Here is a 27,524-nt window from a genome sequence, read left to right as displayed (position 1 = left end):
AAAACCATGTCAATCACAGCAAAAGAGGCTCCACCTGGTGGTGAAACTGTGTACTGCAGATAAAGTTACATCGTCTCTGATATTATTAGTCATTTATTATTATTATATTTAATCTATTAAATTATTAACAGCAGTTAATCGATAGATTGGAGAATAAATGTTTCAACAGAACTTCATCAGCCTTCAGTTAGCGGACCCTCTGCAGAGGAAGTAATTAGGTGTGATGACCTTCGTGTTGCCGTGGTAACGCCTCACTGACACTAATGTTATGAGCTGCTCACGTTTTACTGTGAAAGAGCTACGGGAAGTGTCACTGTGCTCAGTTACCATGGTTACCACTCTCATCTGGTCCAGCAGCTCCAAACCCCGCCCCCCCGGCGCCGACCTCTGACCCCGCCAAGGTGGTGATGAGCGTGGAGGAGTTTTATTACGGGACGGATGAGGGCAACCTGAATCTGAGGAAGCCCCACCCACTGGGCATCAAGACCTCCACCTTCACCTGCCACATCTGCTCACACCTGGCAGACAACAACCTGAGGTAAGAGCTCACCTGTACTCACCTGTACTCACCTGTACTCACCTGTACTCACCTGTACACACCTGTACTCACCTGTACACACCTGTACTCACCTGTACTCACCTGTACTCACCTGTACACACCTGTACTCACCTGTACTCACCTGTACTCACCTGTACACACCTGTACACACCTGTACTCACCTGTACTCACCTGTACTCACCTGTACTCACCTGTACACACCTGTACTCACCTGTACTCACCTGTACTCACCTGTACACACCTGTACTCACCTGTACTCACCTGTACACACCTGTACTCACCTGTACTCACCTGTACTCACCTGTACACACCTGTACTCACCTGTACTCACCTGTACACACCTGTACTCACCTGTACTCACCTGTACTCACCTGTACTCACCTGTACACACCTGTACTCACCTGTACTCACCTGTACTCACCTGTACACACCTGTACTCACCTGTACTCACCTGTACTCACCTTAACAAATCTGTACACACCTGTACTGTCTGGATGCAGCTGCAGTTGTCTGAATGTTCACCTGTGTGTGTGTGTGTGTGTGTGTGTGTGTGTGTGTGTGTGTGTGTGTGTGTGTGTGTGTGTGTGTGTGTGTGTGTGTGTGTGTGTGTGTGTGTGCAGGCTGATGCAGCACATGCTTCAGCACTCGGAGCTCATCAGTGGAGCAGAAGGTGACGACAGGAAGGGCTGCAGATCGTGTTACCGTCAGTTCTCGTCTCCGGCTCAGCTTCAGAGTCACCAGGAGCAGGTTCACGGCTCCGCCCTCTCCTCCTGTAAGACACACACCTGTTCACACACTGTTCACACACTGTTCACACACTGTTCACACCTGTTCACACACTGTTCACACACTGTTCACACACTGTTCACACACCTGCTCACACACCTGTTCACACACCTGTTCACACACTGTTCACACACCTGCTCACACACCTGTTCACACACCTGTTCACACACTGTTCACACACTGTTCACACACCTGCTCACACACCTGTTCACACACCTGTTCACACACTGTTCACACACCTGTTCACACACCTGTTCACACACCTGTTCTCACACCTGCTCACACACCTGTTCTCACACCTGCTCACACACCTCTTCTCACACCTGTTCACACACCTGTTCACACACACCTGCTCTCACACCTGTTCTCACACCTGTTCTCACACACCTGTTCACACACCTGTTCACACACCTGTTCTCACACCTGTTCACACACCTGTTCACACACCTGTTCACACACACCTGTTCTCACACCTGTTCACACACCTGTTCACACACACCTGCTCTCACACCTGAACAATACATGTATCTATCTATGATCCAGGTCCTAACTTGGAGTTTGTTGTTCTTGGTCTCATGACTTCAGACACACCTGTTACTTTGACTTACCTCTCTGGACGGACCTTACCTGTGTTGACTCAGACCTGACCTGAGTTAGCAGTTTTCTCACCTGTCCCACCTGTCTGTCTCCCAGGTATGTGTCGGATATGTGAGTGGGCGTTTGAGAACGAGCCGGCCTTCTTGAACCACATGAAGTCCAACCACAAACCAGGAGAGATGCCCTACGTCTGCCAGGTGAGTCTGACCTCTGAACTCTGATGTTCAGTGTATGACCTCGGGCCTCTGTGCTGACTCAGGTGTGATGACTTGCAGGTGTGCTCGTATCGCTCGTCCTTCTATTCGGACGTCTTGCAGCATTTCGCCAGCTTCCACAGAGACTCTCGCTTCCTGCTCTGTGTTTTCTGCCTGAAGGTGACGAAGCACCCAACCACCTACCAGGAGCACCTGCTGCGGCACCAGGTAACCTCACACACCTGGTGACATCACACACCTGGTGACATCACACACCTGGTGACATCACACACCTGGTGACATCACACACCAGGTGACATCACACACCAGGTGACATCACACACCTGGTGACATCACACACCAGGTGACATCACACACCAGGTGACATCACACACCTGGTGACATCACACACCAGGTGACATCACACACCAGGTGACATCACACACCTGTTGAACACACACCTGTTGAACACACACACCTGTTGACCACACACCTGTTGAACACACACCTGTTGAACACACACACACACCTGTTGAACACACACACCAGGTGACATCACACACCTGTTGAACACACACACCTGTTGACCACACACCTGTTGAACACACACACCTGTTGAACACACACACCTGTTGACCACACACACCTGTTGAACACACACCAGGTGACATCACACACCAGGTGACATCACACACCTGGTGACATCACACACCTGGTGACATCACACACACCTGTTGAACACACACACCTGTTGACCACACACCTGTTGAACACACACACACACCTGTTGACCACACACCTGTTGAACACACACACACACCTGTTGAACACACACCTGTTGACCACCTGTCCTCTCTCAGATTAACCAGGCCTTCCACTGTAACCGGTGCCGTCTGCAGTTCGTCTTCCTTAAAGATAAAATGCATCACAAACTGGAGAACCATCGCAGCATCCGCAGACCGGCCAAACTGGAGGGTCTGCCGCCAGGGTCAAAGGTCAGATCACCATGACGACTGTTTACCTCCTGTTTCTCTGAGCTGATCACTGATCAATGATCACTGATCAATGATCCGTGTGTTTCCAGGTGACCATCAGGACCTATGGGAAGGTCAGGTCTGTGATTACATCAGCGGGGGTGGGGTCCCACCTCCTCCATAGCCCCTCCCCTCTCATCCAGCCAATCAACATCAAGACGGAGCCGAGGTCTCCGCCCCACAGGAACCCCCCCCGATCCCCCACCAAGAGGGGCGCCGCCCGCCGCGCCCACGGCCACAGGTCAGCTGTTCATCCCACCTGTACGGTGGCCCGTTAGGGACGTCTGACACTGTGGTCCTGGACCACGCCACACACACTCTGACACGTCTCTGTTTCCTGTTTCCTGTTTCCTGTTTCCTGTGCAGGAGTTCGTCCCTCGATGGCGAGCGGCTCGTGTGTCTCGAGTGTGGAACCGAAGCCTCCGACTTCTCCGCTCATTACCCGACGCACGTCCACTGCCTGCTGTGTCCTTACAGCAGCTGCTGCTCCAGAGCCTACGCTGCCCACATGATCCAGTACGAGTTATACTACGCTCATCATGTAGTAATACTCTCATCATGTAGTAATACTCTCATAATGCAGTAATACTCTCATAATGTAGTAATACTCTCATCATGTAGTAATACTGTAGTAATACTCTCATCATGCAGTAATACTCTCATCATGTAGTAATACTCTCATCATGTAGTAATACTCTCATCATGTAGTAATACTCTCATCATGTAGTAATACTGCATTCAAAGTTAGATTATTGATAGTTCTGATTGATGATCATGTGATTGATGATCATGTGATTGATGATCATGTGATTGATGATCATGTGATTGATTGCAGCCACCACGTGCCGCAGTCCAGAGGCAAAGCTCTCCCTCTGCACAGACAACATCCTCCATGGTGAGACTTTAAAGTTTGTTTTCACTCTGATGAAGCTCGATTAATATATATATATAATTATTAACATTATATATATATATATATAATGTTAATAATTATATATATATATATATAAACAGATAACATGAAGCAAATCAAGTTTCACTACAATATTCAATAACTTCATTACTGCAGATCCAGTTATTCCTCTGTGTGACCTGCAGGTGTCGCTCTGATGTTTACTGTAATGATTCCTCCTGTTCATACTGACCATTAGAAGATCCCTTCATCATGTTTACTGTAATGATTCCTCCTGTTCATACTGACCATTAGAAGATCCCTTCATCATGTTTACTGTAATGATTCCTCCTGTTCATACTGACCATTAGAAGATCCCTTCATCATGTTTACTGTAATGATTCCTCCTGTTCATACTGACCATTAGAAGATCCCTTCATCATGTTTACTGTAATGATTCCTCCTGTTCATACTGACCATTAGAAGATCCCTTCATCATGTTTACTGTAATGATTCCTCCTGTTCATACTGACCATTAGAAGATCCCTTCATCATGTTTACAATGTTAGTGATGGAGGACTAAACCCACAGTCCTCCTTCTGTGGAAACATGGATTTAACCTTCGTGTCGTCCTCCCGGGTCAAATTTACCCCGTCTGTCCTTCCTCCCTCCTTCTCTCTTTCTTTCCTCCACCCTACCTTCTTTCCTGTCCTTCTTTCCTTCCTCTTTTCCTTTCTACCTCCTTCCTTCTTTCCTTCTTTCCTCCCTTCTTTCCTGTCCTTCCTTCCTTCTTCCTTCCTTCCTTGACTCGAGGACAACAGGCTCGTTAAACAGCAGCAGGATTCATGTATATGATATAAATGAACAGGAGGAACGATCACAGAGAGGTTCATATGAACAGCTGACTGAACTAAACGGTGTGTTTTGTGTTTCAGTCGCTTCCTGCTGCAGTGCTCTCAGTGTGACTTCAGGCCTCAGTCTGCAGATCTGATGGCCGATCACCTGCTGACGAATCCGGACCACAGCGCCACCTGTCAGCCCAGAGGTAAGAAAACACACACACATCATTATCGTCACCATGGTAACACTTACAAGTGTGTAGATTGTTAATAATCAAGTCAAACACCGAGCATTTGACTGTGCAGGTAGCAGAAAGCTTCTCCTGTCTAAGCACAGCGCTCTAGCAGCAGTCGCAGCGCTCTAGCAGCAGTCGCAGCGCTCTAGCAGCAGTCGCAGCGCTCTAGCAGCAGTCGCAGCGCTCCAGCAGCAGTCGCAGCGCTCTAGCAGTCGCAGCGCTCTAGTAGCAGTCGCAGCGCTCCAGCAGCAGTCGCAGCGCTCTAGCAGCAGTCGCAGCGCTCTAGTAGCAGTCGCAGCGCTCCAGCAGCAGTCGCAGCGCTCTAGTAGCAGTCGCAGCGCTCTAGCAGTCACAGCGCTCCAGCAGCAGTCGCAGCGCTCTAGTAGCAGTCGCAGCCCTCTAGCAGTCGCAGCGCTCTAGTAGCAGTCGCAGCGCTCTAGTAGCAGTCGCAGCGCTCCAGCAGCAGTCGCAGCGCTCTAGTAGCAGTCGCAGCGCTCTAGCAGCAGTCGCAGCGCTCCAGCAGCAGTCGCAGCGCTCCAGCAGCAGTCGCAGCGCTCTAGCAGCAGTCGCAGCGCTCTAGCAGCAGTCGCAGCGCTCTAGTAGCAGTCGCAGCGCTCTAGTAGCAGTCGCAGCGCTCCAGCAGCAGTCGCAGCGCTCCAGCAGCAGTCGCAGCGCTCTAGCAGCTGTCGCAGCGCTCTAGTAGCAGTCGCAGCGCTCCAGCAGCAGTCGCAGCGCTCTAGTAGCAGTCGCAGCGCTCCAGCAGCAGTCGCAGCGCTCTAGCAGCAGTCGCAGCGCTCTAGCAGTCGCAGCCCTCTAGCAGTCGCAGCACTCTAGCAGTCGCAGCGCTCTAGCAGCAGTCGCAGCGCTCTAGCAGCAGTCGCAGCTCTCTAGCAGCAGTCGCAGCGCTGTAGCAGCAGTCGCAGCGCTCTAGCAGCAGTCGCAGCTCTCTAGCAGCAGTCGCAGCGCTGTCGCAGCGCTCCAGCAGCAGTCGCAGCGCTCTAGCAGCAGTCGCAGCTCTCTAGCAGCAGTCGCAGCGCTGTCGCAGCGCTCCAGCAGCAGTCGCAGCGCTCCAGCAGCAATCGCAGCGCTGTCGCAGCGCTCAAGCAGCAGTCGCAGCGCTCTAGCAGTCGCAGCCCTCTAGCAGTCGCAGCGCTCCAGCAGCAGTCGCAGCGCTCGTTAATCTCATGATATGAACACAAACAACACAATAAATCTTCAGGTTTTACAGATTCCAGCAGTTAAACTCACAGAATGAACCGTCAAAGTACAATCCAAACTAACTTCCCACTGTAAATCAGCCTTACCTTTGTAGTAGTTGTGGTTGTATAATATAAACACTAACAGCTGCTCCGATGTCTCTGGGTCCTTTTCATTTATGCACACGGACCAGGGGAAGAATCGCAGCTAGCCTTCCTCATCGCCTTCGATGCGAACATGTGGTCTTTGTCTCCATCTAGTGGTTGAATGGTTGTATTGTGACAGATTTATCTACTGCTCTCTAGAGGCCGTGAACCTCAGTAGAAGGGTGAACCGTCCATATTGAGATATTAATGTGCATCAGAAAAATAAGGCTGGGTTAGCGAACATCATCACAGCAGGGCGGAAATACAACAACAACAACAATAATAATAATAATAATAATAATAATAATAATAATAATATGTTTCATTTGTAACGCATTTTACATTGGAAGCAAATCTCATGTGTCAGTCAAATACTTTGTAGACCTTCCTCCAATAGATCCTGACTGTGAGACTCCTGAAACCTCTCTGCCTGACACACATTGACCTCGTCTGTTTTGACTGTTCCTTCTTTCCTCCCTTCCTTCCTTCCTTCCTTCCATCTGTCCTTCCTTCTTCCCTCCTTCTCTCTTTCTTTCCTCCTTTCCTTCTTTCCTTCCTCCATCCACTTTTCTTCCCTCCTTCCTTCCTTCCTTTCTTCCTTCCTTCCTTCTTTCCTCCCCCCTTCCCTCTTTCCTCTGTCCTTCCTTCCTCCCTTCCTCTTTTCCTTTCTCCTTCCTTCCTTCCTTCTTTCCTCTGTCCTTCCTCCCTTTCCTTCCTCCCTTCATTCTTTCCTTTCCTCCCTTCCTTCCTCCCTTCCTTCCTTTCTTCCTTCCTTCCTTCCTTCCTTCCTTCCTTCCTTCCTTCCTTCCTTCCTTCCTTCCTTCCTTCCTTCCTTCTCTCTTTCTTTCCTCCCCCCTTCCCTCTTTCCTCTGTTCTTCCTTCCTTCCTTCTTTCCTCCCTCCCTTCTACCTTCCTTCCTTCCTTCTTTGCTCTGTCCTTCCTCCCTTTCCTTCCTCCCTTCATTCATTCCTTTCCTCCCTTCCTTCCTCCCTTCCTTCCTTTCTTCCTTCCTTCCTTCCTTCCTTTCTTCCTTCCTTCCTTCCTTCCTTCTCTCTTTCTTTCCTCCCCCCTTCCCTCTTTCCTCTGTTCTTCCTTCCTTCCTTCTTTCCTCCCTCCCTCCTACCTTCCTTCCTTCCTTCTTTCCTCTGTCCTTCCTCCCTTCCTTCATTGACTCGAGGACAACAGGAGGTGCTAAAGTCAAATGTCCCAAGTCTCCAAAACACCCTCAGCTGGTCACATAGACGAAGGAAGGAAGGAAGGGGGGGGGGGGTCGTGTTGAGGTCATTGGGCTGAGTGGGGGGGGGGGGTCGTGTTGAGGTCATTGGGCGGGGGGGGGGGGTAGAGTAGAGTTGACATCATGTGCTTCTGTAAACTGTTAAACTCAGATGGAAAGTAGTGATAGAAACAAGAGAAACTTTTTTACTTGCCAGAACGGAAAAAACAAATTTTCGGCGTGTCAGAAAAACTGGAAGTTCTGAGTAAAGACGACGGGACCCAAACAGAAGACGAGCGGCACCACCGGATCAAACCTGAACCCCAGTCCAACCACGGCTATGCGGATTACCTCGTCCCACACGCTCCCATCAAACAGTAAGTCATGTTTCCATCAGGAATGACTAACGTGCATGTGTTTAAATCACCTTCATCACTTCAGTATGAACAGGAGGAAAACCTCACTGAATATAACCATCTCATAGAAATATAGTAAGGAAGGAGAGGAGGAAGAGGAGGAAGAGGAGGAGAGGAGGAAGAGAAGGAGAGGAGGAAGAAAAGGAGAGAAGGAGAGAAGGAAAGGAGGAAGAGAAGGAGAGGAGGAAGAGAAGGAAAGGAGGAAGAGAAGGAGAGGAGGAGATTCCTTTAACCTTCCTGTCGTCCTCCCGGGTCAAATTGACCCCGTCTGTTTTGACTGTTCCTTCTTTCCTCCCTTCCTTCCTTCCTCACTTCCTTCCTCCTTTCCTTCCTTCCTCACTTCCTTCCTCCTTTCCTTCCTTCGTCCTTCCTCCCTTCCTCCCTCCTTTCCGTCCTTCTTCCTCCTTCCTCCCTCCTTTCCTTCTTTCCTCCTTTCCTTCCTTCTTCCCTCCTTTCCTTCTTTCCTCCCTTCCTTCCTTCCTTCCTTCTTCCTCCTTCCTCACTTCCTTCCTCCTTTCCTTCTTTCCTCCTTTCCTTCCTTCTTCCTTCTTCCCTCCTTTCCTTCCCTCCTTTCCTTCTTTCCTCCTTTCCTTCCTTCTTCCTTCTTCCCTCCTTTCCTTCTTTCCTCCCTTCCTTCCTTCCGTCTGTCCTTCCTTCCTCATTTCCTTCCTCCTTTCCTTCCTTCTTCCTTCCTCCCTTCCTTCCTCCTTTCCGTCCTTCTTCCTCCTTCCTCCCTCCTTTCCTTCTTTCCTCTTCCTCTTCCTTCTTCCCTCCTTTCCTTCCTTCCTCCCTCCTTTCCTTCTTTCCTCCTTTCCTTCCCTCTTCCTTCCTCCCTTCCTTCCTCCTTTCCGTCCTTCTTCCTCCTTCCTCCCTCCTTTCCTTCTTTCCTCTTCCTCTTCCTTCTTCCCTCCTTTCCTTCCTTCCTCCCTCCTTTCCTTCTTTCCTCCTTTCCTTCCCTCTTCCTTCCTCCCTTCCTTCCTCCTTTCCGTCCTTCTTCCTCCCTCCTCCCTCCTTTCCTTCTTTCCACTTCCTCTTCCTTCTTCCCTCCTTTCCTTCCTTCCTTCCTCCCTCCTTTCCTTCCTTCCTCCTTTCCTTCCTCCCTCCCTCCCTCCCTTCCATCATTCCTTCCTCCCTTCCTTCCTCCTTCCTTTCTTTCCTTCTTCCTTCCTTCTGTGAGCCGCAGAGGGAACGGAGCATGAGACAGTTATTACAGCATAATGCCTTATTATTATTATTATTGTTATTATTATTGTTATTATTATTATTGTTATTATTATTGTTATTATTATTATTGTTATTATTATTATTATTATTATTGTTATTATTATTATTGTTATTATTATTATTATTATTATTATTGTTATTATTATTATTATTATTATTATTATTGTTATTATTATTGTTATTATTGTTATTATTATTATTATTGTTATTGTTATTATTATTATTATTATTATTATTGTTATTATTGTTATTATTATTATTATTGTTATTATTATTATTATGTGTAACTGAAGTTAATAAAGCTAAACATTAATAACTATGGTGCATATTGTTACTTCCTGTTACTGTACATCATTAATATTATTACTATCAGGCCAGTGACTGGAGTAGTTTGTATTCTGACTTTTCTTCTTGTTTCCAAAGTGAAGAGGACGATGATGATGATGATGATGATGATGATGATGATGATGATGAGGAGGATGATGATGATGATGAGGAGAAGCCTGATGTTGGGTCTTCATCAGTCACTGCCCCCCCCTCTCTGTCTGCTCCTCAGCTTCCTGTGTTGGAGTCCATTCCTCTTAAGCAGTACGTCAACTTTACTTTATTACACTTTATAAATGTTTAAGTGTGTCGGATAAATTAGCTAAAAACTGCCTCCTATCCTTCCTTCCTTCTTCCCTCCTTCCTTCCTCCTTTCCTTCCTTCCTTTCCTTCCTTCCTTTCTTCCTCCCTCCTATCCTTCCTTCTTCCTTCCTTCTTCCCTCCTTCCTTCCTCCTTTCCTTCCTTCCTTTCTTCCTCCCTCCTATCCTTCCTTCTTCCTTCCTTCTTCCCTCCTTCCTTCCTCCTTTCCTTCCTTCCTTTCTTCCTCCCTCCTATCCTTCCTTCTTCCTTCCTTCTTCCCTCCTTCCTTCCTCCTTTCCTTCCTTCCTTTCTTCCTCCCGCCTTTCCTTCCTTCTTCCTCCCTTGCTCCCTCCTTTCTTTCCTTCTTCCTCCCTTCCTTCCTCCTTCCCTCCTTTCCTTCCGTCTTCCTTCCTTCCTTCTTCCCTTCCTTCTTCCTTCTTCCTTCCTCCCTCTCTCCTTCCCTCCTTCCTTCCTCCCTCCTTTCCTTCCTTCTTCCTCCCTCCTTTCCTTCCGTCTTCCTTCCTTCCTTCCTTATTCCCTTCCTACTTCCTTCCTCCTTCTCTCCTTCCCTCCTTCCTCCCTCCCTTCCTCCCTCCTTTCCTTCCGTCTTCCTTCCTTCCTTCCTTCCTTCTTCCCTTCCTTCTTCCTTATTCCTTCCTCCCTCTCTCCTTCCTCTTTTCCTCCATCCCTCCTTACTCCTTTCCTTCCTTCCTTCTTTCCTTTCTTCCTTCCTTCCATCTCTCCTTCCTCCCTCTCTCCTTCCTCTTTTCCTCCATCCTTCCTTACTTCTTTCCTTCCTTCCTCCTTTCCTTCCTTCCTCCCTCCTTTCTTTCCTTCTTCCTCCCTTCCTTCCTCCCTCCCTCCCTCCTTTCCTTCCGTCTTCCTCCCTCCCTCCCTCCTTTCCTTCTGTCTTCCTTCCTTCCTTCTTCCCTTCCTTCTTCATTATTCCTTCCTCCCTCTCTCCTTCCTCTTTTCCTCCATCCCTCCTTACTCCTTTCCTTCCTTCCTTCTTTCCTTTCTTCCTTCCTTCCATCTCTCCTTCCTCCCTTCCTCCCTTCCTCTTTTCCTCCATCCTTCCTTACTCCTTTCCTTCCTTCCTTTTCTTATCTCCCTTCCTCCCTCTCTCCTTCCCTCCTTCCTTCCTCCCTCCTTTCTTTCCTTCTTCCTCCGTTCCTTCCTCCCTCTCTCCTTCCTCTTTTCCTCCATCCTTCCTTACTCCTTTCCTTCCTTCTTTCTTTCCTCCCTTCCTCCCTCTCTCCTTCCCTCCTTCCTCCCTCCTTTCCTTCCTTCTTCCTCCCTCCCTCCCTCCTTTCCTTCCTTCTTCCTTCCTTCTTCCCTCCTTCCTTCCTTTCTTCCTCCCTCCTATCCTTCCTTCTTCCTTCCTTCTTCCCTCCTTCCTTCCTCCTTTCCTTCCTTCCTTTCTCCCTCCCTCCTTTCTTTCCTTCTTCCTACCTTCCTCCCTCCCTCCCTCCTTTCCTTCTGTCTTCCTTCCTTCCTTCTTCCCTTCCTTCTTCATTATTCCTTCCTCCCTCTCTCCTTCCTCTTTTCCTCCATCCCTCCTTACTCCTTTCCTTCCTTCCTTCTTTCCTTTCTTCCTTCCTTCCATCTCTCCTTCCTCCCTTCCTCCCTTCCTCTTTTCCTCCATCCTTCCTTACTCCTTTCCTTCCTTCCTTTTCTTTTCTCCCTTCCTCCCTCTCTCCTTCCCTCCTTCCTTCCTCCCTCCTTTCTTTCCTTCTTCCTCCCTTCCTTCCTCCCTCCCTCCCTCCTTTCCTTCCGTCTTCCTTCCTTGACTCGAGGACAACAGGAGGGTTAAACACATCTACATCACTGCAACACACATTCTAAATAATGTGAATATTAACAGCTAGTGAAGTTTGTCCCTTCTGAGCTGCCGTACAGGTGAGCAGTGATAGCAGCAGGTGGAGCTACAGGAACAGTTATAATAATAATAACAGATTAGTAACTAAACTACTGAGAACTGAAACTGTGGAGCTAACGTGTTAAAAAGTAATCAGATTACTCTAACCTTTTACTCTGTTACCCATTACCCCCGACACTGGTGACCAATAATACGAGTTGGTAAGATGATGAATTCATAAATCAGTTGTATTTAAGTGGACTTATACTAATAATGACTTCATTTAAAACATGTAAATGTTTCCTGGTCTCCATGGTAACCAGAGTAAATGTAATATGTAGAACAATTGTATTCCATTACCTTTATTTAATATAAAGTTATAATGTAAGATCAGGCCAAACTAGTTGATATGGTGTTTTATTGACTATTTACTGTTTTTAAGCAAGTTGAATTATTTGGTACAAAGTTTTTATGGTTACACCACTTAGACATTTTTGCCATAATCCTCTAATATATTCTCTCTAAATGGATTAAAAGCAGAAATTTGATGCTGGGTCCACAAAAAAAGAATGTGTGAAGTTATTCATACGTTTATTTTCACTGTTTAACCCTTTAAATTTAAATAAAACTCATGGAGACAATAAAACATCACTGACCCTTATATGAGTTTAAATCCTGACTTCCTTCTTCTCTGTCTTGTTTCCAAAGTGAAGATGAGGATGATGATGACGAAGACAACGACGAAGACAACGATTATGATGATTATGATGATGAAAATGATGACGATGATGATTATGATGATGATGACGTCGATGATGATGATGATGATGATGTCGATGATGATGATGATGACGACGATGATGATTATGATGGCGATGATGATGCTGATCCACGTCCAACGAAGCGCTCTCGGGTTGGCCCTTCCACTTTGAGAGCGAAGGAGCATGAAGAGGAAAGGTGGCGTAACAGCGAGGACATGGATCTGAAACCAAACCCCATCAGGTTTATGCCTGCCAGGCAGCCGGGCCCCACACTGGACCCCACCGCCTCATGGTCTCCACTTTCCCTTTTCCAGCAGTTTTTTAGCGCCTCTGTTGTTCGCACCATCATCACAAATACGAACGCAAATGCAGCCACGAGACTGCAGGCTGGACTGAAGGTTGTTTGGAAACCTCTGACAGTCAGTGACTTTTACAATTTCCTGGCCATCATCATCTTCTCTGGGCTCGCAAAAGTAAATGAGGGGAGGGACTACTGTAGGAAGGAACAGCCGGACCACTTCCCGTTCCCTGTCGATACGATGACACGAGATCGCTTTGAATCCATCTTACGGTTGCTGCACCTGAGCGACCCGGCAGAAGACGAGCGCAACGACCGCAAGAGGAACACTGCAGGGTACGACAAACTGTTCAAGATCGAGCCCCTGTACACGGAGATCGCCAAAGCCTGCAAAGCACACTTCCAGCCTTATCAGAACATTGCCATTAATGAAAGGATGGTGACATCTAGGCTCCGTATAAATGTGAAGCAGCACACGAAGGCAAAGCCAACGAGGTGGGGGTACAAAATATTTGTCCTTGCAGACTCCTCAACAGCTTACACATGGAATTTGTTTGTGTATCAAGGGAAGAGTGTGCAGGCTCCAGGACAGGGTCTGAACTGCACATCAGTGTTAGACCTTCTGTCATTCCCTCTTCTGGGTCGAGGCTACACACTGTTTTTTGACAGTTCCGACTCCAGCCCGGCGCTCTTTGAGGAACTGACCCGGCGAAACATTGGTGCGTGTGGGACAATCAGGAAAGAACAAATCGGCTTTCCAAAGACCAAACACAACGACCTGCCGGGAAGTGCGAAAAGGGGAGATATGCGTTGGATACGCCGAAATAAACTTTTATTCGTGAAATGGATGGACACGCATGAAACGACCATCTGCTCCTCTGTGCACAAAGCGTTCAGCAAGCAGACTGTGACGAGGAGAGTGAAAGAGGACGGTGTGTGGCAAAGCAAGAGGGTGCCCATTCCTGACCCTGTTTTAGACTATAATCAGAGCATGGATGGTGTGGGTCTTGTTGATGCTTTGACTGGCTACTACAGTGTGTACTACCAAACGATGAAATGGTACCAGACCTTCCTTTATCATTTTATGGACATCGCTGTGGTCAACAGCTTCCTTCTCCATAAGGAACTGTACAAAAAGAAGCTGCCCCTCACCCAGAAGCGCTTCAGGGAGAAGCTTGCTGCAGAGATGTTTGAGTTTGCCAAAGACCCAACATCACCTCCAACACCATCTCCAGCATCACCTGCAACACCATCTCCAGCATCTCCACCATCTCCACCATCTCCACCATCTCCAGCATCTCCAGCATCACCTGCAACACCATCTCCAGTATCTCCAACATCAACTGTACTATCAGCACCAACCTCCTGCATGCCTGCGTACCACGGAGACAATGGCACCCAATCCAGGAAGTACTGCAAAAGGTGCCAGGACTCTGGCTTCAAAAGGATGAAGACACCGGTGTACTGCATAAGGTGCCGGGTCTCTCTGTGCTTCACCCCAAAAAGAAACTGCTTCAAGGACTGGCATGAGTGTCTTGATGCCCTAACATCACCCGAACCTCCATCACCTTCATCTCTGCTTCCAGCACCAGCACCAGCACCATTATCCTGCGTTCCTATGTACTACGGAGACGATGGCACCCAGAGCAGGAGGTACTGCAAAATGTGTCAGAATGCTGGCATCAAAAGGATGAAGACACCTGTGTACTGCATGAAGTGCCAGGTCTCGCTGTGCTTAACCTCTAAAAGACACTGCTTCATGGATTGGCACAGCGGTTAAGACTCAACGTTTCACATTAATCTGGAACTCAGTCTTCTTATTGTCTCTTTCAAATATTGACCACATACACACTGTGGGGTTTTGTATATATGTATGCATATTTGAAAGATAGAATAGTAAGACTAAGAGCCATGGAAGTGTGAAACTTTATTTATATATATGTATATATATACATATGTATATATATGTACATACATATATACATTGTTATATTCATTTTGTATTTGGATGTGTGATAAATCTGCTCCATTTTGAGTCAAAGTATGTTTTCTTTGATTGGGAACATGTAAAGAGGTCCAACAAAGCCACAAACTGTTATATTTAGATGGAAAGAACCTGAAAATAAAAATAAATGAGTTTCACAATGAGTCCCTGAGAAATGTTTAAATGGCACAGATGATATCCAAACGGCCAATTTGGAAGTTTCCCTCTACATATCTCTAAAATCTGTAACTTTGCTGATGTTGTGGTTCTCTGGAGGTTTTGGTTACAGCAGCATAATTCAGAAGGTGCTATTCACTTTAAAAGTGTACATTTATCTTTCATTTACGCTGACCCAGTAACATATATGCTGATGCTTTCACATATAGACATCTCACACGTGTTGCCTTTATTATGTTACAGAGATTACTCTTATAGAGCTTGTAGTTGCAGATGTACTATATTCATGTAGAGCCAGAGGTCGAGGGATTAAGAGGTTAAAGTCTATTACTCATTTATTTATTTACCAGGTGGGGAGTTCTGGTCCTCTGAAATGAGGCCAACCAGGAAGTAACTTAAAACTGCATTCTATCAAAAGGCCACCAGGGGGCGACCGTTTTGGTGTCAAAAGGACTTCCGTCTCTATACAAGTCAATGGAGAATTCACCAACTTCTCACTTGATTTCTAACCTCAGTAAACGTTTTCAAAATGTGTTTATGGTCTCAATCGCTAGTTTAAAGCCTTCTTCAATGCAGTATGATGTTCATTTGGGACATTTTGGCCTCCCTGATTTTATATGTGACGATAAAGCAGGGTATGCATTAGGGCGTGGCTACGTGGTGATTGACAGGTTGATTGGTTCACAGGTTCAGGAGGGCAAATCAGAAATTTGATGCTGAGTCCACAAAAAAAGAATGTGTGAAGTTATTCATACGTTTATTTTCACTTTTTAACCCTTTAAATTTAAATAAACCACATGGACACTAATAAACCTCTCTGACCCAGATACAGTGAGTTAGAATTATAATATCATGAAATCTGAGTTTGTTTTAATTACTGATTAATTTTCCAGTTGTTGCAGGATCTCATTCTCAATTCTGGATTTTCTGTAAATGAGTAAGAAAAGTAAACAATTTGGACTCGGTTTACTGAGGGGATCAGGTCGTATTCATTGTGATGAACATAGAGGACAAAACAAAACAATAAATATCTGCTGAGATGATTAAAAACTATAAAACAAGCTGCAGATATAATATTAAGGCCAAGCTCAGGTCAGCTTCTTTGTTCAGCGTCCGTTCTTTTCTGCACGTAAATGAGAAGTCAGCTCCAGTCCGGACTTCCTGTGTGTGTGTGTGTGTGTGTGTGGGGGGGGGGGGGGGTCTGGTTTCTGGCTTCAGCCGGAGCCAAAGTAAATAGAAGTGAAGGCTGAGTGTTAACACTGAGAGCAAACAACAGAGGAGACAATGTGTTTACAATCATCTCGGCCTGTCTGGTGGCGTAACTCCACTGTTTCACTTCAATACAACAATTTACTCGACCAACAAAACCAGAAGAAACACAAAGTCTGACTCTGTGTTTCTGTCACTCTACAGGATGATCTCTGTTCACACTGCTCAGCTTTCTGTCTCAGAAATCTTGAAGTCATTGTGTTTTGCAGACTGCTGATCAGCGACAGAGCCACACAGTATAAGATCTCTAACCAAGATGACTCCCCAACATCTAAAAGTAGATGTTCTCAGGAAACTAGTGATTAAAGTTGTATTTGCAGCTATTCTCCCACATGACTTGGCTCCAAGCAGACCGCAGACCTTTTCTTGTTGCCGTGCTTGTTGAAGTTGTCGTGTTGCAGGTGTTACGATTCCCACCGGTTTCCCTTCACCTCCCAAACACGCTCATGCTTTCCATACTGCAGGATTCTGGCTCCCTGACAGGTCCAGATATTTAGTCTGCTTCACATCTTTTGGGCGTGTTTCGGTGCATCGTCGAGTCTCCCAGATTACGTCTTTGGTCTTTACACTGGCTCCCAGTCAGCTATAGAAGAGATGTTAAAGTTCTGCTACTACAAATCACTGACTGGTTCAGGTCCAGAATACATGAAATTAAACCCAGTAGAGCTCTGAGATCTACTGGCTCAGATCAGATAGTAGAGCCCAGAGTTCAGACTAAACATGGTGAAGCAGTTTTTACACAGCTGGAACCAGGTTAAAAACACTTCGTGCTGGAACTGTGTAGTGGAAAAGCGCCATTAGTGGTTCAAAATGAAGTTTAGATGGTTAGAAATCTATATCAGTATCTCCCTGCAACTACAGGAATTTACAGTAAGCCTACTTCAACTTATTTCATGTGTTCAACTGCACTGGACCCACACAAAGGAAGTGGAAATTGCATCATTAGGTGATTAGAAGGTTAGTAATATATAGCAACGGACAACCCAACCTGCAAAAACACTGGGTGTCGGTCCGGGCAGGGGGGGAGCCGCTATCAATATGCGGGAGAGTTGAGATGTCTGTATCAACTATAGAATTTACTGTATTTCAGTTGACTTTCCTCCTCGTACTCAAGCCAATACCGGCGTTCCCCACTCTCTGCTGTTCTCCTTTTTTCATTAAAACATCTCTTCTTGGCCTTTACCTCGCTTGGCTCCTCTTTCTCCTTCACTCTCTCCTCAGTGGTTCTTTTAACTCCTGCGATGTAACGCCACATTTTAATTTACTTCAGTTCTTGTAAACTCCGACAAAAAAGTAGCTCCCGCTTCCCTTTATTCGTGCGCCACAATAAATAGTTCCAACTTAGAGTCGATGGTTGCCAAGCAACGGGGTAGCCGGCTCCATACACATACGGCTGGCTCGGCTGACCGGAGCGCGGATTAATAATTAGTAGCAGTGAAGAGTCCAATCAGAACATATAATTTGACCGGATCTAACTCGCACTGTTCTGCCTTAATCAAGATATCGATCATTAAGATTAGTTGGATCAGATCTGACTGGAATGAACCCGCCACAGTGGCTGGTAAACTGATTCAATTCACCCGCCAGCACACAAATTAGGTGCTAATTTCCATCCCTGGCTGGGACCGAATGATGTTTTGCCCGTTTGGTGGGAAACACGCTTAACGTTGTTCTGCTTTTCGTCTGGTCGGTCTTTAGAGTTTTTAAAGGACACAGACCAGACAGACGGACCAAACAGAACCTCTCAACAGCCGGATAATGCTCAACACAGTAAGTATAGCGTAACGCTAGCTATCTGAAGCCATTTGAGTAAAAATAAATATTGCTATTGGTGAGTGTTTTGAGCGGCTGTTAACTTTTTATTTTGAAACTGTTCATTCCAGCAAATAAACCGTTCTTAGAGGACAGAAGCTCAAAGTCAAAAGAACAACAAAGATATAGGCCTAAAGAAAGGAAACACGTCCAGGTAAGTTGTTCTATAGTTCTATACATCTGCAGTGCACTATATATATATATATATATGTGTGTGTGTGTATATAATCCTTTTGTTTTACCGATGATTTTATCTTTGTTATTTTACTAGATAAACATCGGGTTGATGCTGCCACATGGAACTGATAGAACTGATTTAAAAGCTCTTAGAGGGAGAACAGTCCCGCTATCTGCAGACCCGAGGGCAGCAGCACCTGAGCTACTGAAGCAAGCTGTGCACAAAATGAGACTATTGAACAGGGACATGCATGAAGGACCTTACGTCCTGTTGTATCCAGACTGCTCACAGGTGGTCCATGTGCCTGGCGCAGAGCGGCCATTCAAACTGGTTAAATATAAAAACCATCTACAAAAACCATATTCCAGGATTACTTTATTCATTTGCCTGGAAACGCACTTTAAAGGAGGTTAGTGGATCTCATTATTCAATATATTTACATATGTAGATAATCTCTGAAAAATGTAGATAATCTCTGAAAAAGTCATCACATCAACGAGCCCAGCTGAATTCAATCGAGCTGACACTGTGGTACATCAATTATATTTGTTTATTTTTAAACATTTATTTTTGTATGTATTTATTTAATCATGTATTTATTGGATATACATTTGATTATAAGCATAAAATCTGTTTCCTGTTAAATATTTTAGAGCACCAGGGCTTGTTTTGGTTATTTTGTAACACTGATACTGTATGTGGGAAAGGAACAATAATAGAAGCTGTTAAAAATGGTTGATCATTTTATGCGTTTCCTCTCAGACTTTTGAAGTACTCCCAAACACAAACCTGGAGATGAAAGGTAAATACTAATTTTATACAAATACTTCATGCCTTTATTGAAGTGGCATGGTCATACAGAACCAATTAAAAGAACTCATCAAGCAGATGTAATGAGAGACAACGGGTCTTTTCTAGTGGTAATCAACCAATAGCCCATCTTGGCTGTATTCATGATGTTTACGTTCTTTGATGACGATTGTAGACCTGAAGGACGCTGCTTGAGTTTTAATATGTCTGCACCCCCTGTAGCCCAGAACACCTTGGCCAGGTGGAAGATTCCTATTGGTTGATTACCTTTAGAAAAGACCAATTATCTCTCATTACATCATCTTCAAACCTGACCTCAGTCCTCAGGGAGAAACATGAGACTTAAAGAAAGTCAAACCGTGGCCTACTGGGCAGACTATCTCCTTGATTGTAAAGTATTGTAAGGTTGTTTTTTTATAACTAGTTGAGAAATCACAGCGCCATGATCTATCTGAACATGTTTTCTCTGCAGAAGGTTTCACTGCTGTGTCTGTGGAGGATGTTTTGATGTTTGCAACTGGGCTGACTTCACTGGATGACTCTCCATTCCCAATGGAAAATACATTTTCAAACTCATTGAAATTGTGTTTCAGTCACAAATGGACTTTGGAATTCAAAATAGTCCATGACTTGGCTGTTTCTAAGCCACATGACTGACCCATAGAGTTCAGACTCTGTTTGTTCTTTGCTGTTGTTAAAGCTGTTTTTATAATGTAAAACAAACATTTAATAAATACTCATTACTTTGCTATGTTTTTGATTCATTTATTTCACACTGAAACAATGAAGCTGTGGGTGACACGTGTTCACACAGACAGCAACGTTCCACCACTACAAAAAACTCACTTTTTGATAAATTTATGGCGCAGTAGTTTCTTTTAGTTTCATGTACAGTTCTGATGCAGACTCCCAGTTCTCTGGCTTCTGTAATTGATTGTGCTCCAAGTCCAAGTACTCCTGCATGTTTGGGTCCCCACATGAAGCCATTGACAGGTTAGCATCAGGAAAGGCATCCAATTCAGCCTGTTTAATTTATAATCTGCAGTCTCTGGGGCCGAACCATGTTATGTTACAAGTATTAATGTATCACCGATGTATTACTTGTGTGGTAGGTAGTAGAGTTCATTGGGCATTCCTCCTGGACATGACACTGTTCCACAGTCTCACATTCATCCAAGTCCTTCTGTGTAACATCACCAAAGCAACACTTCAGTAGACACTGATGCTCATGACTCCTGTTGAAGTATCCGGCATCTCTACGGTCTGCAAATTACTCCATCCAGACCTTTAGAAATTGATAATTTTTAACTAATTTAAGTTATAATTTTAAGTATATACACATTTGTTGTAAGAATGAAAGCAATAATAATTAAATTACCACTTCCCTTTCTAAATATTGGCCACCAGGACTTAATAGTTTGGTTATTTGTGGATGATCCATACATGTGGCTGGATGCTCCAGAGTAGTAGTCACTGTGATGGTGGTGTAGGATACACTGAATTACAGCCATAATGCCATTCTCTGTGCTGCAATTAGTTCTCAGTCTCGTGGGGATGATACCGAGGTTTTGCACACATGACAGAAAATAGTTAGCGATCACTGTTAGGTTGTTATTTGTTGGTCCACATTCGAGTCACAGTACTTGACACAAAAATCCATCTATGCACCCTGAAAGGGCCAAACCGAATGGCTTGAGTTTGCCATAACCATCAGTGTGCCACATATATTTCTTATAAACGTATGTTTGAGTACCTGCCACATCGTGCGGTAGCCAAACAGTTGTCCAGGTGCACGAAGTTCCAATCTGATGGCGTTTGTAGAGGACTAATTGTTTCTGTGTTACAACCCGGCTTCATTCAGTTTACTCTTAAAAGTCCTCAAGCTGATGTTTACACTGTGTACACTTGACATTATGGCCACAATTAAAGCGTACGAGTGCCCCTCATTAAAATATTGTCTGCAATGATGCAGCATATCTGGCCCTTCCGTCTGGTCCGTGTCCTTTAGACATTCTAGAGATCATCCACATGAAAAGCAAAACACCGTTAAGCGGTTCATACATTGTCCACAAAATGAGCAAAACATCATCATAAACTCTACAGAAAGCAACACGAACTGGCCGCTCACTTTATCACCTCCGCGTCACTTCCAGTAGAAAGTACATTCCCTTTCCGTGAAGATTGTCATTTGTGAATTTGTTTTGGGACTGGTAAAAAACATTTGCATCGTGTCAATTTGTTTTCTACAATGTAAATTAGTTTTGTCCTTGGTAAAAGTGTTTTTTCTCATGTAATTTTTTTGTATGATATGTAAAAATGTTTTCCAAAATGTAAATATGTCTCAAGCTTTGTAAAAGTGTTTCACACTTTCTAAAGTTGTTTTGCACTCGCCAGCCACCGTAGGAACCCAACACAACTAAATAGAAACAACGTGACTTTAATCATCAGGATTGATAACACCAGCTGCACTTGATCAAAAACTACATTTGAACACAAATATTTTGTTGACGAAACCTTCAGCTGAAACACAACAACCTCAGTTTTAATGAACTCTAAACACACTCTGCAGGTAAACAGAAACCTGATGCGGTGAAGTGTTTGTCGACCTCAAGACATTTAATGTGTTTCAGTTGTTGAAAAATATTGTTTGATTTAGTTTGAATGAGGTTAGTAGAAATGCTGCCATGTGATGATGGTGTTTAAGATGTTAAAACTGTTAATTTTTCTCTTCTTTTCAGTCTACATCGAACCTGACATCCAGTTCTGCCATGATGACGAGCAGCTTTCTCCAGGAGAGAAGGAACCAGTCCAGAACAAGGACTTACCCGATCCGTCCTGGAGGTCAGCAGATTGTTGGAAACAGCCAACAGAGAGCGACAGTGCCAAGTCTTCGATCATCCCGTTCACGCATAACAGCGGGCCTCAGCACTCCCTGTCCAGGAACAGCGACGCCATCGACTTCTTCAACCTGCTCTTCCCCTCGGCGCTTGTGGAGCTGATCACCAACGAGACCAACGCCCATGCCAAGACCTGCCAGTACCTTGGCTCCTGCAGCGCAGACTGGTTCCCCGTCACCACCCATGAGGTCAAAGGTTTTATCGGCCTGGTGATTCTGATGGGGATTCAGAACCTGCCCGACCCGTCGCACTACTGGTCCTGGAGTCACTATGACAACAGCTACACCTTCTACCGCGCCATGAGCTTCAAGCGCTTCAAGCAGATTGCCGTCAACATCCGCACGGGCAGCTTCGCCACAGATGTTTATCGTCACAGCAGTAACCCGAGCGACTCGCTGCACATCTTCAGGCCGATGCTGGACATCCTGGGAGGAGCCATGTGGAACACTTACAAACCAAATTGCTGCCTGACCATCGACAGGGCGCTGCTACCAAGCCTGGAGGAGGAGAGCTGCCATGCCAAGGGGAACCCAAAGACCCAGCCTCAGGTCTGGCTGCTCTGTGACTCCAAGTCTGGCTACTGCCACCGCTTCTTCATCCAAGTGGGTGAGAAGGCGGGCCAGGACCCGGGCTTCACTGTGGTGCCGGAGCTGGTGAAGGGCCTGGAGGACAAACACCACCAGCTGTACCTGGCCAACTCGCTCACATCGGTCCCACTAATGCAGAAGCTCCTGGATCAGGGCAACTACGCCTCTAGCTCCTTCCCTCCACCAAACCCCATCCTGCCTAGAGAGCTGTGGGAGGAGGGACAGCTGGATAAACCCGGGGACTTTCTGCAGAGGCAGTTTGGCCCCCTGCTGGCCACCCGCTGGAGGGACACCAAGGAGATGGGCTGCCTGTCGACAAATGCACCTCCAGGTGAGCCGGACACTGTGTGGAGGAGGTCTCAGACCAAAGTGGGTGGTCTGGACCCCATCAACCGCCCTGAGGCCTTCCATCTCCTGCAGGAGAACATGCGAGGGGTCGACATCTGCAAACAGCTGCTGGCCTGCAACCCGCTGGGAGGAATCCCGCAGGACAGACACTGGCGCAGTCTTTTCTGGTTCCTGGTCAACCTGAGCATTGTCAATGCCTTCATTGTGCTGCGAGAGAGCCGCAAAGAGAACCCGCCGGCCTGGGTGCAAGACGGACTTTTCACTCAGGTCAACTTCCGCAAGCGTCTAGGCAACCAGCTCGCCAAGTGTGCCCAGAAATACTTTGAGACTATGGAGATCGCAAGCTCACGCGGAATGAGGGTGGAGGCGTTAGAAATACCCATTAAACAGAGACACCGGATGGTAAAGATCAGCTCCATCTCCAAGAGATGCAAGAACTGCAACTTGAAGAACATCCGGCATGAGAGCGTATACGGCTGTGTCGTCTGTAAAGCCAACCTGTGTAAACAGCCATGCTGCTTCTGGGAATTTCATGGTCTGTCACCTCTCAACAAAGGTCAGTGTTTTAAATCAGTCATTTCTGAAGGTCCGGGTCAGTTCTGCTTATTATATTAAAATCTGTCTTTAACTGTCTTCAACAGGGTCAACAAAGATCGGGTTCCTCAAGGACAGACTAAGGTAATCTATTATTTCTTGGCAATACTCTTTCTTTAATATAATGTAATTGTCCGGTGACTGTTTTGTCTTTATGTGTTTTATTAATCATTTGTCATCTAAATATTTTTAGAAGTTGTTGTCATCCTTGCTGTTTCACTGACAAATGTACATTGATTCCTGCAGTGGAGAAGTTGAGGTGGACGAGGTTGATACCAACATGGACGGTTCAATGGCGCCAGTAGAGGACTTTGACTTTTCTGATGATGAAAGAATGGACGATCTGGATGATATTGATGATGAAACTGAAGACATAAAGGAAGAATTTAACAAAGAAGTTAAACGCCCCACGTCTCACCTGCCTTCAACAACGTACAGTCACAGCCAATCAGCAACAGTTTTGTCAGCGTCTAAAGAGCGTGAGGATTTCCTTACTGCCCGTCAGCTGAGAGTCGCTCTGTTCGCTCTTTGTGACGGCCTGCGCCAAGCCTCGCGAGTCTTTGCGACAGAGCCGCAGCTCATCCGTTCCTGGCTGAAAGAGGCCAGGAAGCGTTTGAGGCAGACTGAACAGGAACAGAAGGTCCACGATGACGGTGGGGAACGCATGGTGGCATGGGTGCTCGCTATGCGTGAGCAGCAGCTTCCGATCAGTGAGAGCAGCCTCTTCAACAAAGCCTCCACGCTGAAGAAAAAGGGAAATTTCAGCGACTCTTTCCGTATTTCTTATGACTGGGCGGTGAACTTCATGTTGCAGCACCGGCTCGGTCTGCGGAGCGTCGGACGGGAGGCCACGTTGGCTCGCACAATGCCACCATCTCTGGATTCTAAAGTCACATCTTTCAGGGAATTCACCCAGAAGATCGTCCAGGTTCACAAGCTCCCAGATTGCACTATAGCTGCAATGGATGAGCTCTGTCTCTTTGTGGATTTGAGGATAGTTCAGGACAAGTCTCGCCGTGCAGAGGCCCTGGAGCTCACCGGGTCAGTACCTCTGGTCACTGTGTACCTGACAGCGCTGGCAGATGGTACAATGCTGCCCTCCCTGGTGCTGGCAAACAGGCAGCTGGATGAAAAAGTCCTTCCAGAGTTCATCCAGCTGGAGGCCGGCTCAGAGAGTCTGTTAGTAGAAGATGCCTTGGACCTCTGGACTAAAAGGGTTTGGCAGCAGCACGTGTCCGGTCCAACTCCGCACAGTAAATCCTTGCTGGTGTTGGATCGACACCGGGAACACATGGGAGACTTGTTCCTTACCGCCGTCAGCGGATCGGGTACCCTCCCAGCAGTGATCCCCGGTGGCTGCTCCTTCCACCTTCAGCCTCTGGAGGTTTGCGTTAGGCCGGTGCTGCAGCGTTTCCTGCTGTCGCGATGGGCAAAATTTGTCACCGGAGACCCGACTGAGCTGGAGGAGACGTCACCCAACCGACTCCAAGCAAACGTTGCACACCTGCTGGTTGACTGGCTGGTCGAAGCTCTGACACACCTCAACAAACTCCCTAACCTTTGGAAGAAGTCCTTCCAACTGACAGGCCTTATTCCAGGGTGTAAACAGGACGATGAGGTGGAGAAGGAGGAGGACACAAGTCAGAACTTAGAGGAGATCCAGGCGGACCTCCTTAAGACTCTGACAGAGACTCTTCTGGGCTCTGAAGCTTTGGAGGAGGATTCTCCTGATCTGCTGGAGCTGGAGGATGAAAAGGACACAGAGGAGAAAAAAGAAGCGGAAAGACCGGCGACATCAGAGGAGAAAGACAAAGAGGAGAAAGAGAAGGACAGGGAGGAGGAGAGAGAGAAGAAGACAAAGAGGAGAAAGAGAAGGACAGGGAAGAGGAGAGAGAAGAAGACAAAGAGGAGAAAGAGAAGGACAGGGAAGAGGAGAGAGAAGAAGACAAAGAGGAGAAAGGGAAAGACAGGGAGGAGGAAAGAGAAGAAGACAAAGAGGAGAAAGGGAAAGACAGGGAGGAGGAGAGAATGGAAGACACAGAAGAGAAAGGAAAGGACAGGGAAGAGAAGAGAAAGGAAGACACAGAGGAGAAAGGGAAGGACAGGGAAGAGAAGAGAGAAGAAGAAAAAGAGGAGAAGGAAGGTGTGCAAGAGGACATGGAAACAGAAGGAAAGGACAGATTGAAAGAAAAGGAAGATGATAGGAAGGAGAATGAGGAGGACGGGAAAGAGGAGACTAAGGAGATAGAGGAGGACAGTGAGGAGGAAGGGAAGGAGGTGGAGGAGGACAGGAAGGACTTGAGCAAGGAGAGACGTGAGACCAGGATAGTGATAGGAGAGGAGGTGGGCGATGAGTGGAAAATAACGGTGAAAAGCAAGACAGAAAGTGTTGAAGCCGACGGCGAGACTGCAACAAGTTAAACCGGGAGCTTAAATATTAGACGAGTTACACCTCTGTTGGTGTTGGTGTTGGCTGCGAGAGTGCCGTGCAGGTTTACCTAATGATCATGTGTTTGTGTTTGAATACAGAGTTTGTTCTGTATCGGCGGCAAAATCCTGCCGTCAGACTGCAAAGAGCCGAACTTATCGTATAAACTGTTCTGACTGGATGTGTGGAGAGAAGTTGGAGGTTTTTCTCATTCACTTCAATACAGTCAGAGTTTGCTCACAGCAGCCTCTGGTGGGCATGAGAGGAACTACAGCTGTTGGTTTTATGTCCAGATGCTGAATTTTCTGCTTCAGAGCTGAGTTAACCCAGAAGAAAGAAGCTTTAAACTTCACAGTCAGCTCAGGTCACAGTTTCTACTCTTTTCCTTGAAATGTTCTTTGTACTTTGGAGATAAGAGTTAATCTTCAGGACATCTTAGAAAAAACATTTTTGGGCAATTTGTTAAAAAATAAATAAGAAAAATGGGTAGACGTTGGTGTAGTCTGTTTATATTTGGAGATTATAATGTAATATGCCAATATTTAGTTTGACACACAAAACTACACACTAGGAATTTAGTTTTGTGTGTCAGTTAAAGAATTGTCTAATTCCGTAAGATCTCAAATACACTCAACAAAATTATTAAATACAATAACGGTTTCTCTGTTTTAATAACATTTGTACCAGATTGCACCCCCCCCCCCCCCCCTTTCTGCACACTGTCCTAAAAATTAGCTGTTACATATTGGTAGCAAATCACGCAGAACATTTCTAGGAAATTAGTATAAGATTAAAGGACCTGTAAAATAAAATGATTCAAATTTGTGCAAAATCAACAAATGTAAATATCTGTAAAACCAAGTGTTTGTTGTTGTCTGGGGTGTGACGGTAGTTTGATGATGAAAAGTAAATTCACACGACGCACTTTCAAACAGCTGATGTGAAATGTTTGAGTTGATCGTTCAGTTAGAAAGTTTAGTGAACAGAAACTGAACCAAACTCCATTAAAAAATATCCTGTTTAATATTTTTTTCAAAAGTTAAAGCTACAAAAAAAGGGATATTTTTGAATGAAGTTTGGTTGAACTCCATTAAATAAATCCTTCGTTAGTCTTCTCATAACGTCGCTTCGTTGTGTTTCTTCTTCTGTGGTGTTTTAACGGCACTGACTGGAGAATTAGCGCCACCTGCTGTTAATCTGCTAATGTTAACATAACAGCAGCAGTAACAAACATTCACTTCATTCTATATTAATGATCATTTTCTGGAAATTCAAAGTCAGTTTCACTCTTTCTTTTTATCCGTAACATTGTTTTACACCTCAGACAACTACAAACACTTCTTTTAATCGCTGGTGTTTCCACTCAGGTTTTTTTTAATAAAAATGTGAATAAAAACAGGAGGATGGAAACACATAGGAGTTAAGTTGTGTAATGAATCGGTACTTGAATGAGTGACTCCTGTTCTGCAGCTTCATTTGATCATGAAACAGACAGAAATGTGAGCTGAAGACCAGACGAGTTCATGTTTTTTATTTGAAGTGTACAGTTGATTTTTCCCTGCAGG

General features: G+C 45.8%; 1 protein-coding gene across 1 annotated transcript in view; it reads left to right on the top strand.

Moving 5' to 3' along the window:
• pogzb (pogo transposable element derived with ZNF domain b) overlaps positions 1–26,647 on the top strand; it is a 31,620-nt gene extending 4,973 nt beyond the window's left edge. Inside the window, exons 8-19 of the mRNA XM_062422012.1 lie at positions 355–538; positions 1,180–1,331; positions 2,039–2,139; positions 2,218–2,364; positions 2,997–3,131; positions 3,221–3,411; positions 3,537–3,686; positions 4,006–4,065; positions 4,998–5,107; positions 21,844–23,493; positions 23,579–23,615; positions 23,778–26,647. Coding sequence (XP_062277996.1) covers positions 355–538; positions 1,180–1,331; positions 2,039–2,139; positions 2,218–2,364; positions 2,997–3,131; positions 3,221–3,411; positions 3,537–3,686; positions 4,006–4,065; positions 4,998–5,107; positions 21,844–23,493; positions 23,579–23,615; positions 23,778–25,716 — 4,856 coding nt within the window. The 3' untranslated portion in view covers positions 25,717–26,647. The remainder of the gene's footprint in view (positions 1–354; positions 539–1,179; positions 1,332–2,038; positions 2,140–2,217; positions 2,365–2,996; positions 3,132–3,220; positions 3,412–3,536; positions 3,687–4,005; positions 4,066–4,997; positions 5,108–21,843; positions 23,494–23,578; positions 23,616–23,777) is intronic.
• The last annotated feature ends 877 nt before the right edge of the window (positions 26,648–27,524 follow it).

Source organism: Scomber scombrus, chromosome 7, assembly GCF_963691925.1.
Source record: "Scomber scombrus chromosome 7, fScoSco1.1, whole genome shotgun sequence".
NCBI classification, from domain to species: Eukaryota; Metazoa; Chordata; class Actinopteri; order Scombriformes; family Scombridae; genus Scomber; species Scomber scombrus.
Note: the sequence above shows the minus strand (reverse complement) of the source record. Positions and strands in the feature narration are given on the sequence as shown.